The sequence below is a fragment of the Heloderma suspectum genome, chromosome 12 (assembly GCF_057233095.1).
Source record: "Heloderma suspectum isolate Gila_16-S chromosome 12, 16-S_ref, whole genome shotgun sequence".
Taxonomy (NCBI): domain Eukaryota; kingdom Metazoa; phylum Chordata; class Lepidosauria; order Squamata; family Helodermatidae; genus Heloderma; species Heloderma suspectum.
Window position 1 is genome coordinate 20,689,118 of NC_139469.1, and position 12,276 is coordinate 20,701,393.

Consider the following 12,276-nt stretch of genomic DNA (forward strand, 5'->3'; position numbering starts at 1 on the left):
TGCCATCAGGGGTCCGCCAGGTCCCATCATTGCAGGCTTTTAAGAAGGCCTTGAGGACATGCTTGTTTACTCTGGCCTTCCCCTGATTAAGTTTTGTCAGGCTGAGCAATAGCTGCAATTATGTTTTATGCTGGTGTTTGTTGTTTTCTGGAATTTTTGCCACTTTTATTATTGCAACGGTTTTTTATTATGAATTTTACTATATGCATTTTATTGTTGAATGCCACCTTGGGAGGGTTCCTGCCCTAAAATGGGGCCTATAAATATTTTAAGCAAATTAAATAAATCTGTATCACTTCCAGATAGACCAACTTCTGCTGGTAGGGCACAAAAATCAATTATCCTAAATGAAATCAGAGCAGAAATCAGAATGGCCATGAGACTACCAACCATGGCTCAGTGGATAAGCACATGCCTTGGGTGCAGGAGTTCCCAGGCTCAAACTCTAGTATCTCCAGTTAAAAGGATCAGGTAGCATGTAATGAGAAGAAACCTCTGCCCCGGGTAGCCGCTGCTAGTCAGAGTTGTTAAGAAGCATACTTTAATTTACATGGATGTGCATATCACATACATGTAAGCCAAATGCATACACAAGGGAACTTTGGGCATTGAACTCTGAACACTTAGGAAGACATGACATGCCCCAAACCTGAGAGAGTCAGAGGCCAAGTGGATGGAGAGGCATAAAGAGCAAACGCCAAGAGTTTTTGGAGTTCAGAATGGGGTGGATTATTAGGAAAAAGAGAATAACTGGAGTATGGACGACTTAGAAGGAAAATAGAAGACAATGCAAAGATTTGTTCTCAGACTTGTTCGCTGGAAAAGAAGGGGAGACAGAGAGGAGGAAGAGGTGGAGCTGTTGCTCTTCTGGGCAGAAAGTGTGAGGGGTCCTTTCTGGGTAGAAGGAATCTGCTTTCCCTCTGTGCAATCCATCGATTTGGGTTGCTCTTTTTATCTCTCCTCCCACGATTTAATAATCAAACTAAAACTCTTCCGAGATTGCTCACAGGATGCTAGAAAATGGTTTTTTAGGTGTCAGACATTAAGGGAAGAAAGAAGACAATGGCTTCCTTTTCCCTTTGTGATTTGGGGTGGGGGGAGTTGAGTATTTTTGCATAATTATCTCTGACTATCACAGGTCCAGGTGAGCAAGATAGCCAAGGGGATTTCAGTGATTGTTTTAAAGGTGACAGAAGAGCCATGTAGGTATGTCTGCTTACACAATATTGGGTTTTCAAGGCCTCATAGTTTTAAGAGGTGTTGAATCCTTAAGTTTTCCTTCCATTTGGCTTAAACAAGGTTAGAAATCAGCATAAAATATTTCATGGTGGGGGCTTGTCCTGAGGAAGAACTGAAATTTGCAGATGTTAACACTGAGGAATCAGGCAATCAGAGCACAATGGCTGACCAGAAAGTTCTTTACAAAAAGTCTGCAGCTTCACTTGGAACAGGAAAGGCCTCAACACCTAGTGGAACCTGCTTTTCTGCTCTTCTCCAAGACCAAAAAACCCTGGCCCCCTTCCAGATATATGCTCCTTCTTCCCAAAACAGCAGAATTTGGGGGTGCTTCGTAACAGAGTAGACAATCCTGGGCTAGACAGACAAAACAAGACAATCTGACCTGGAATAAAGCTCTGGAATAAAGGTCATGTATATTCTACCTTTCCAAACTTTTCAAATTTGTCAGGGTTTTTTTTTAATGTACATTTTTAGGTGGCATTTTAAACGCACTCCCATTTCTATGCCATCTGAACTCCTAAAATTATTGAGAGCAGCAGCATTCAAGCTCATCAGTAACTCCGACTAGCCAAGAACAATCCTGCTCTCTCCACCTTGGCTGGCCTCACCTAATGACCTCACTGACAACTCTTGTACCAGAGCCAAGATCAGAATCAATTAGGGACTAGATCAAAACTGGGAAGTTCCATTTCACTTGTCAGATAAGCTGGATTTGACTCCAGCTCTCCAGAGGTGAGATCCGCTAATGACACATTCAACCCTCAGCCTTTTAATTACAAGGTATTTCTCTCACACCGTTGACATTCTTTCAAGATAAAATGCCAAACCAGAGTGGACTGTCTGTGGGAAAAGTGGGACCTTCCCCACAATTAGTCCAGTCTCTTCCCCCTACACATCTACATCACCTTCCAAAGAGATATCAAGACATCCATAGCTCATCTAATTAAAAATCAAACACACATAAGAGCAGGAATTCGGGTGCTTCCTTACATTCATCTTCCTCTCCACACTGACAGTCTTTAATCCGGTGGACAGCATGGAGACTAGACCAGTACGGAGTTTCATTCTGGTTTTCACAGTTGCAGTAGGACTCTCCTGTCACCGGGATTGCTGTGGGTATGGAAGGCAACAGAGAAGGAAATTCTGGCTCTGAGTCGGAGTCGCTGTGCTGCCAGAGGTAAGGGAGGGGGGAAACTGTTAGTGCCCGCTCTTTCTAATGCTCTTTCCAGTTTTTCCATTCCTAGGGATTTCTCTACCCAATAGAGGTGTTATTTCGAAGTCTACATGATTCACACATGTCTGAATTGTATCAATCACATCCTGCCAGATCCAAGGGATTACTGGGTTCAGCGAACCCCAGAATTAGCCATGAAGGGTGGCATCAGCAGCAGAAAAGTTGTGGCTTTGTGTAACCTGCACTGTACAGAGAAGCTACATTTATTGTATTTAAAAAATTTCTTGGATGCCTTTCAGGGCAGATGCCCTTCCAAGGAAGCTCACAGCAATAAAATACATAAAAACACTTAAAATATTAAAAGCAATAAAAACATAAACACAATAAAACAGCAATAAAAGCCGACAATAAAACCAAAATGTGCATGACCTTGGCTGATAAGGATGATGAGAGAGGTGCTGCTTGGCAGCCTAGCAGGCAAAGCAGCCATAACAAAGCTGGGAGACATGCAGACAAGATAGCTATCTATATCAGTAGTGCAGGCTTTTCCCCCCATCTTTTTCTCTCCTCACTCCCCACAAAGTGCTTTCACACTTTGCGTCTCTGGGGAACTGATAAAGGAGAAAGAACCAATTGACAGTGGCAGCCCCTGATAGCTATAAGCTGCTTTGAAACTTAAGATGAGTCAGAATAATTTAGCTCTTAAGTAGAAGGAGGGAGTATAGGAAGATGCTGCAACATAATACAGAGTAGCACCGGTATCTCTACTGACGCTTTAGCTGTTTTATTTTCCTTACCCATTGTCCTTGCATTGAGTTGTATGCCTTAACAAGCTGCTTAATTTGTTTCAGTTACAACACTGAGTTGATGGATCCCTCTAACTCAACATTTCTCAAACAGTGGGCCAGGACCTGCCAGCATCCCAGCCCACTTTCAGGTGGGTCTCAGTGCTTCAAGCTGCCTAGTGCCTCTTTGCTTGACCACCTTGTGTCATGGGCTGGCAGCACCAGAAACACTGCATAGGCATGTGTGTCAGCAGTTAGTAAACAGCAAGGCTAATATTTTTAATAATGAGACCTTTTAAAACTTGGGAATAGAATGAGATAAGAGATGGAAGCTGTTGTAGGAGGACGGAAGTGAATGTAAGAGCAGTAGGCGGGAGGGATGAAAGAAACTGGCAGTTGGAGATAGGGTACAAGTTAAATGTGAAAGAGGAAGGTGAGATGAAATGACAGGAGATCAGTAGAAGAGTACTTTGAGAGGCATGTGGTGGCACAGGTTGGAGGAAAGCAATATAAAATAAAATGTCTTCTCTACTTAGAGCCTCTAGATCAGCAAATTCTGCCTGATTCAGGGAGGCTGAGTAACGATACCTCCAGAGCCAATGTCTATACTTCACTGGAAGAAAACTGAATGATGAAACTCCCTGCTAAAAGGAAATAGCTGTAGCAAAGAATTTCACAATGTTCAAAGCAAGATTAAGTTCAAAGCAGGATTTTACACAATGTAAAAGTGTATCAATTATTGCTACCTGATAATGCTGAACTCCACCTCCATCCTGCTTGTGTGTTTCCCATGGGTAGCTAGTTGGCCACTGGGTGAACAGAATGCTAGATCAGATGCAAGGACGATGGGTAATGCACCCTTCTTCTGATCCAGCGTGGCTCTTATGTTCATCCAACCCTGTAATACCATTTTGTGATTGGTGGGCCTCAGTCATTTTCATCCCTCTCAAGGGGGTCTCAGGATAGAAAGTTTGAGAACTCCTGCTCTAACTGATTCAGTCTACCCACTGGGGTACAATTTCAAACCTTGATTTTCATCTAGCAGCTACTCTCCTGGGTCTCAGGCCAAGATCTTTCTCTGCTATCCAAGAACCTTTCAACTGGAGATGCCATGGATTTAAGTTGTGACCCTGTGTATATAAAGCATGCGCACTACAATGGGTGTACACACACACACACACACACACAACTGAATGTCTACACTAATGGATGGGAGTGAACAGACTTCATTCACCCAGTATAAAACATATATTCATTTGGTTTAAACTTGCAAGTTTAATTCACACCTGCAAGTTTAATTCAGTTCTTAGGTTAAAAAACAGTTCCCAAGTTAGTTCTCTCACTCCCTACACCCAGATGAGGAAATATAGAACAGAATAACCCACTAGGTCAATATGCTCAACACTCGTGAGAGTTTAGCTCACTGGGTAAGCCTTTAGCCCTCCTGGTCAACAGTCCCAGAAGATTATATGCCTGCAGTTTATTTCCTCAACAAGACAAACAGTCTCAAGTATCCAGATGATGGTTTTGCAGAGGATATAGCTGTGTGCTGTCCTACCTGCCCATCAGAGTCATATGACCAGCCACGGGGTCCCGAGGCCAACGCTACATCCCGCGAGTCTGCATCACGGCGTACCCCACTCAGGACATAGTGCCAGGCTCTGCTGTTGCGCATACGCCGTGCCATGGTGTCTTTGGTGAGGTAATCTGGAAGGCAAAGCAAAGTGTGACTCAGAGCAGCGACAAGTGTGTCCTCTTAAAGATTTATCAGTCAGCCTTCCCTTCCCACTACACCATTAACGGTACAACAGGAATAAGAATCTTTCCTTCAGGCAAACATGTATTATTTATCACATGTAACATTGTAAAGGCCCTACCTGTAGGCTTATTATCTAATGTGACAAAAGGAACAGGGAGAGAGGGAAGACAGGCTACATGTATAGGCTATATGCAGTGTAGAGGAAAGATAAATGACCAAATCCCCGCTCATCCATAAAGCTTACTGGGTGATCCTGGGCCAGTCACTGTCTTGCAGATTGAATTTCATCACAGGATTATTATGAGCACAAGGGCAGGAGCACCACCTCGAGCTCCTTGGAGGAAGATGGGGAAAATGTAGCAACAATCAGTAACACTGGACCAAGAAGAATAAAATTAGAAAGAAATAGAAACAAGAGCTATCTGGTGTACCGATAGTTGCAGGGTTTGCCCAAGGTAACATGTGATGTCTTACAACCAATTCTCCATTGGAATTAATAAGACAGACCATCTTAGAGCAAACTGCCAGAGAGAGAACCTATAAAGAGAGCACAGAAGGCAGAAGACAACGCTATTGGACAACCGCTCCTCAATCAGCCAAAATGACCCACTTACCCACCACAGTAGCCATGTTTTTTTCCCCTTTGTTGAGTTCAACCTTTGGAAAAGCTACTTCAGTCTCTTACTCTCTCCCCTTCCCTCAAATCCATTTGACTTAGGCTTTTAATTTGTTTTAATTGTAAGGTTCCACAACGGAACTATTACGCAGCATAGGAGTTAGAGAAGGGCTGGGAACTTGTGGCCCTCCAGATGCTTTGGCCTACAAGTTCCCCACCCTACCCCCGTGTTAGATTGTTTTACTACAACCAGGGAGACCCAAGCTCAAATCCCCACTCAAGCATGAACCCTAACTGGGTGGCCCTGGCCAAGGCAGTCGGTCTGACCTACCCTAAAGGGTTGTTGAGAAGATAAAGGGAAAGGAATGCCCAGGTCTGCCTCTCAGAGTTCCTTGATTAAGTTGTTCCATAAAACAAAACTTTTTAGAAGTATTGTGAGCCAGTTTGGGAGCAGGGTGGGGGCTCTAATCAAGAAGCAGGATACGATTTTTAAAAACAGGAAAATGTTTCAACAGGGAGCTTCAGGAACAGACGTTAACAGGAACTTGGCCTTATGTTTTGTTACTTAAACACCCAGCATTTTTAGAGGAGACATGTCGATCATGCTGAAGCCAGTTCCCAATCATTCTGCAAAGAGAACTTACCAGCCCCAAGCTCGCCACTACTAGATTTTGCTGGCAGGCAATTCTTTCTTACTATGGTTGAAGAGATGAAGCCTACCTGCCCAGGTTACAGCAATTTATGAAAATCAGGCACCCCAAAGGGAAATGGGTAAGTAAGAGAAACCATTGACTCAGAACTGTAATTGAAATGAAGTCTGCAATCCGATACTCACTTACCTAGGAGTAAACCCCATTGAACACAATGAGCCTTACTTCTGAGTAAACATGTACTAGACTGCACTGTAAATGGTTTATTGTACTCAATACCCAAATACAGGGCAGTGCATGAAGATTTGTATAAAGCAATAAGCTACAAATAATAAAGCTACTAAGGCTGGCTGGGGAATACTGAGAATTGTAGGACTTTTTTTTTATCTAAACATGCATAGCATTGCACCGTAAGACATGTTACCTAGGAATAAGTCCCATTGAAAACAATGGTACTTTAGAATAGACATGCAAAGGATCATACTGTGAAGGACAGATAAAGCTTAGCCTTACTTCACCTTTATAGCACCCTCCTAGCCCAACTACTTAAGAGCTATATTACCCTAGTTTCATAGCAGTTTTTGATAAGATTTCTGAACCCTTGTTCTTTCTCGTTTTGCTTTCAGGCCATACGAGCAATGATGTGTGGGGCAGGTAAAAGACTAACAAGGCCGTTTCCATCCCTTACCTATTTTAACATATTCAGTAGGTCTCTTCTAACTCAAATGGTTTGCAATGACTTGGCAGGATGAGGTCATGAATGGTGCCCAAGCTGACAGCATTCTGTTTGGCTGCTTGCCAGCAGCCATTTTGAATATTCAAGCAGCAATCACTACTTGTTGTGTGGTACAAACCCTAGAATAGGCCACAGGTTCAGCAAAAGTTAGTTAACCCTTACACAACTCCCCCGGGGCAGGTTCAGAGGACACAGGCCATGGCTTGAAATTTCAGGATGGCAGCCTTGGGCACCGCAGCTCACCTTGGCTTAGAAGTCATGACAACCCACACCAATCGTAGTATCTAGCAGGCCCAGCTTCAGAGTTGCCCAACATGGGCATCACATAAAGAACACCAGGATAATGTGATTAAGGCTATTCAGCTTGATGATCAAATAAACCACTCTAGGCAGCCCAGCTACTGAGCTGCCCTGAGAAGAGAGATTACTGCAAGTGGACTTTGGGGGGGGGGGAGTTAAGAGTATGCTGTAACTAAGTCAGCATGGGATAAGGCAAACCACGAACAGAAAACAGACTAAACACAGTAATACATGGTTGGCAATCACTAGTGCACTGAAGCAGAGTCTCTATGGCAGAGACAAAATATGCTTTAACTAGTTCAAGGAAAGAGGATTGTTTCCCTTCATTGCAGAATGAGCCCTATAACACCACAAGGAAAGCGCTCCAGTGCACAGTCTCTGGGGAAAGGGAATGGCGCATCACCAGCATGAGTAAGATGCTCTGCTTCAAGAGCAAGGATGGTTTCATATATTCTATACAGATTTACAATCTACACCATCTGGAAAATACCAGGGATGAAAAGGGGAAGTCAGGACATCTGTAGCCAGAGTGACTCTGGTACGTCACAGAGGGCTGGTTTGAAGAGTCCCAGATAGCTAAAGGAAATGCTCTACCTCTCAGTAAGAGCACCTACAAGGCACAGTACCTTGTAATGTAACCACAGAACTAAGACGGAATTAATAATAGATTATCCATGGCCATTTTCTGCTCAGGGCATGGAGAAAAAAATCCCCTATAACTTTACCACCACTTACCTGAGGTCAAAGAAGCAAAGCCTTTAGTGATCAGGTGGAAAGAAGGGATGTAATGATAACCTGCCACCACTTGAAGATGCCAACTGCATCTTCAAGTCACTGCAGTAGTGACTTTACATCACCTACCTTCTGACAAACACACTCATGTCGAATTTAGCAGTGTTTGCATCATGTACTCTCACCAGCAATTAAATTCAGAGCTTCTCTATATATTGGCACATAAAGGAGGAAGGTCACACCAAAGCCTCCCAGGAAGCCGGTGTGGTGTAGTGGCAAGAGTGTTGGACTAGGAACTGGGAGATCCGGGTTCTAGTCCCCACTCGGCCAGGGAAGCTCACTGGGTGACTTTGGGCCAGTCACAGACTCTCAGCCCAACCCACCTCACAGGGTTGTTGTTGTGAGGATAAAATGGAGAGGAGGATGATAATGTAAGCCGCCTTGGGATCCTTGCAAGAGGAAAAAAGGCGGGGTATAAATGCAATCAATCAATCAAGCCCACGAGCCATGACTAAGTAGAGATTTAGAACAACCTCTCAAATCTCAACCCAATACTATACACAAGTGTGCCACACTGCCTCAATACAGAATGCTGAAATTACAGAGTTGGGAGGGGACAACCCACACACACAGCCCAATACACCCCTGAGCTGTGGGGTCCATTAGAAAAAGAGCTGGTATTCTATTTAAAAAAGCCTGCTTCAAAGATCACCGTTTGCCATGGATTCATTGTGCAACTTTGGACAACTAGGCTTTCTTACAACAGGTTTACATTTATACAACAAACATATTCATCTTAAGTACTCTAGTTTTCGGAACAGGAAACAATAAAGTGCAAAAAGATGCACATCCCTCAGCACCCATGTTCATGCTTCAAGGAGTCCCAACTGAACTGTAATTCCCAGACCCACACAAAACATTTAAGGAATGTATGAACTTGACATATTTGCTGCAGGAAATACAGATACAATCACTGTCAACACAACTGCTACCGTGGGGTACCGTGTTACTCTGTCTCCATCTGTGAAGCAGGGTAGCAGCGTAAACCTGAGTGTGAGGCTGTACAGCAGTACCTTGTAGATTAAAAATAAAGTGGAATAATAGTAATACCTTTACCAACAGAAATGTGATCACAGAGTAAGAATCAAACCTGTGTCCATTCCCAAAGCTGCCCATTTACACCACTTCCCAGTCCCTTTCCCTTCCACATTCTCCAAATTTGTGGGGAGAGGGGACAGAGACAAATCATCACATCCACAAACCCCAGACAGCTTTCTTTCCCCATGTACCCAAGAAAACTCCTTTTTCTCCTATCAACAGCTTTTTTCCACTCCACTCATACTTTCATTTCCACCTCAAAGCCCCCCACCCCTTAAACATATACACTTAACTGGCAGATGTTCTCCCTCAGTGTACATGTAGTATGGAAACTCTCCCCACAACACAAACACACTCACCTATCTAACTATATAAGGCCAGGGCAAGGCTGACTTCATCTTGTGCAGTCAACTTTTTATTGAAAGCCACGTGGTCCACTGACGGGTCTTGAAAAGTATGAACAACAACACATTGGGTTCTTTTCAGTTCAGTCCCAACTAAATTGCCTTTTTATTTATTTCATTTAGAATAGTTCTATGCACCTTTCCCAAAGCAGTTTACAGAAACCAGTAAAGACAGATTAAGGAACAATACAAAATCAAACACACTGCTCTTTGTCAGGATTGTGTTTGTGTGTCCTAGATTGCTGCTTTTTAAAGCTGTAATTTTGAAGGGTTTGGCTCTGGGGGTCTTTTTCTTCATACGAAACTACTCTGTAAGGTATGAATAATAAAATGACTTCTTTACACGAAATAGAGACAGCAATCCAGGAAAAACAGACTAGCCAGGAAGGACTGGCCAGCCAGAAAAGGGGCACCTTGTAGCTGTTCCTAAAAGCTAGTAAGGTTGGGTGGGGTTGGGAGGGAAACGATCATCGCACAGGATTGGGTTTTAAGTGAGCTTAAGTACTCTTTCCAGTACTTAAGGATACAATCCTACGCATATTTAGACCAAAAAAAAAAAAAGCCCTACAATTCCTAACTAGTTACGCTGTAGGGCTTTTTTTCTGTCTAAACATGCATTGGATTGCGCCCTAAAATATGGAGGGCGGGAAGTAAGGAGGCCCTTGCTAAAACCCACAAGCCTCACCCCTGGATCTTTAGCAAAACCATACCTCCCATAAAAGCTAACGGGGGAGACATAAGGGGAGGCCCACCTATGGCCTCCCCCCAAATTTAGCCAAATCATTCCCCTCATAAGGGGGGCACAGCATAAAGTACCCCCCCCCCGCCCCGCTGTAAGGCGAGCACGACATTCGCTACCTCTCGTACTCTCGGTCAAACCCGCGTCACAAGAGAATCAGGCCAATGCCCAGCTTACCCAGAAGCCTTCGCGAGAACTCCCAGCAGGCACCAGAAACAGGCCAACGGTCCACTCGCGGGTCAGCGGGAGCTGCTCCCCACCCGGGCTGTAGGCCGCAGGCCGGATTTACCTCACACACAGGCACGACGCTCCCCCGGCCGTTCCCCTCACCTCCGCAGCCGCCGTCACCCACGGCCCGTCCGGCCACGGAGACGCTGTTCCCGGCGCTGCCGGACGAACCGCCCCGCCTCCTTCCGCGCCGGCACGCGCCGCCCTCCTTCCCTCCCTTCCCACAGGCGAGATATAAACAACCCAGGCCGCGCGCACCCGCCTCGGCCGCGCCCATTGGCAGCTCCGCTCCCTTCCCCCCTCCCCCGTCTGTCCTCTTACCTGCGTCACTCCTACCCCTTGCTCCGCCCCCACAGCGCGGGAGAGACGGGGCCGCCATCTCCCTCTCCTCTGATTGGGCGCTTCCGCTCACGGGACTCCCGCTCCCTTTCCCCCTCCTCGGCTCAAACTCAGCGGCGCAGTCAAGCTGACGTCGTGACGCCACCGACGCCTTAAGCCTCATTGGCTGACGGGGTGAGCCTGGTCCCGTGAAGGAGGAGGGGCGTCGCGCGCGGTCACGCGGGCTGAAGCTCCTCCTTCGCCGTGAAATACATAATTAAATCAGCCTTACCCACGAAGGCGTTATCTGATTGGCTGGGAAGGGAAGGCGGGGAAAGAAGGTCGCTACCTCATAGGGCGGAAGGCGGGCAAAGCGCCCCCAGTTGCCTTCTTATTGGTCAAGTTTGTTTGGCCGCTCGCTTGAGGACGGGCCGAGAGGCGGGCAAAGCGGCGCCCCGTCTCCATTTCTCTCTGTTCTCATTCGTTGGGATTTTTGTCGCTAGCCCGCGGCTGGGTCGGGAGGCGGGCAAAGTGGTCCGCCATGTGCCTGCTTATTGGTGAAGGGTTTTGTCACTCACCGGAGGGAGGTGCAAGGGAAGGCGGAAGTGCGGGCGGATTGAAGCGACATGGAGAAGGCAGCGGAGGGTGAGTGGCAGAGAGAGGCGCAGATATAATGACGGACGGGGCTTTACCTGGGCAGGCGCCTTTATTGCGGGTGGGGCTTCTGTGCCTCGCCTCGGCGAGCGCCAGGAAGAAGGTCAACAGGGGAAGTTTTTCCAGGAAGAAATTCAACAGGGGAAGTTTTTCCAGGAAGAAATTCAACAGGGGAAGTTTTTCCAGGAAGAAATTCAACAGGGGAAGTTTTTCCAGGAAGAAATTCAACAGGGGAAGTTTTTCCAGGAAGAAATTCAACAGGGGAAGTTTCCCCATGAACGTATTTTCACGGTTGGAAAATGCCCACCTGTTGAATTTGGCCCTGATGCGGCAACTTTCCCTCCTATGCGTCCCCTGTTTTCTGTCCAGGGCTGCGTTTCCTCCGGGCTTGTTTTAGTGGGGTGGGGGGAGAGACACCTGCCACTGGTGGGTGGGGCCGAAGCCAGTGGTGGGCGGGCCTCGCTGTAGCCAAAGTGGCTTTCTTTCTTCTCTTTCTTTCCATGTCTGTATTCGTTTTTTCTGTGCCCCCTTCTTCCCCACCTGGCTGCCAGCCAGTGGAGGGATAAGTTGCGTTTGCCAAGCCACTCGGCTTGCAAAGGGCTTTTAATCAAATTCTTTATTCATTGCATTTATATTCTGCTGGGGGGGGGGGTTCTTCTGCAAGAAACCCAAGGTGGCTCACGTGATCCTCCTCCTCTCCATTTTATCCTCACAACAACCCTGTGAGGTAGCTTAGGCTGAGAGTCAGGGACTGGCCCAAAATCACCTGGTGAGCTTCATGGCTGAGTGGGGACTAGAACCCAGATCTTCCAAGCCCCAGTTCAACACTTTAACCACTACACCA

The 12,276-nt window shown here is 46.1% G+C and overlaps 2 protein-coding genes across 10 annotated transcripts in view; one reads left to right on the forward strand and one right to left on the reverse strand.

The window, feature by feature from the left end:
- SPSB3 (splA/ryanodine receptor domain and SOCS box containing 3) overlaps nucleotides 1–12,276 on the reverse strand; it is a 28,359-nt gene that overhangs the window by 11,405 nt on the left and 4,678 nt on the right. Inside the window, exons 1-4 of one of the 8 annotated variants that reach the window (XM_084818650.1) lie at nucleotides 10,410–10,642; nucleotides 9,449–9,535; nucleotides 4,757–4,905; nucleotides 2,230–2,407 (exon numbers count right to left, since the gene is read on the reverse strand). In XM_084818650.1, the coding sequence (XP_084674776.1) occupies nucleotides 2,230–2,407; nucleotides 4,757–4,885 (307 nt within the window). In that variant the 5' untranslated portion in view covers nucleotides 4,886–4,905; nucleotides 9,449–9,535; nucleotides 10,410–10,642. Of the gene's footprint in view, nucleotides 1–2,229; nucleotides 2,408–4,756; nucleotides 4,906–5,201; nucleotides 5,292–8,993; nucleotides 9,013–9,448; nucleotides 9,536–10,351; nucleotides 10,380–10,409; nucleotides 10,643–10,781; nucleotides 10,918–12,276 lie in introns of those variants that run through there. The other 7 variants (XM_084818652.1, XM_084818649.1, XM_084818648.1 and 4 more) reach the window with 7 other exon arrangements.
- Nucleotides 11,397–12,276, forward strand: part of NUBP2 (NUBP iron-sulfur cluster assembly factor 2, cytosolic) — a 32,284-nt gene continuing 31,404 nt past the window's right edge. For both annotated transcript variants that reach the window (XM_084818657.1, XM_084818655.1), the window contains exon 1: nucleotides 11,397–11,423. In XM_084818657.1, the coding sequence (XP_084674783.1) occupies nucleotides 11,405–11,423 (19 nt within the window). In that variant the 5' untranslated portion in view covers nucleotides 11,397–11,404. The remainder of the gene's footprint in view (nucleotides 11,424–12,276) is intronic.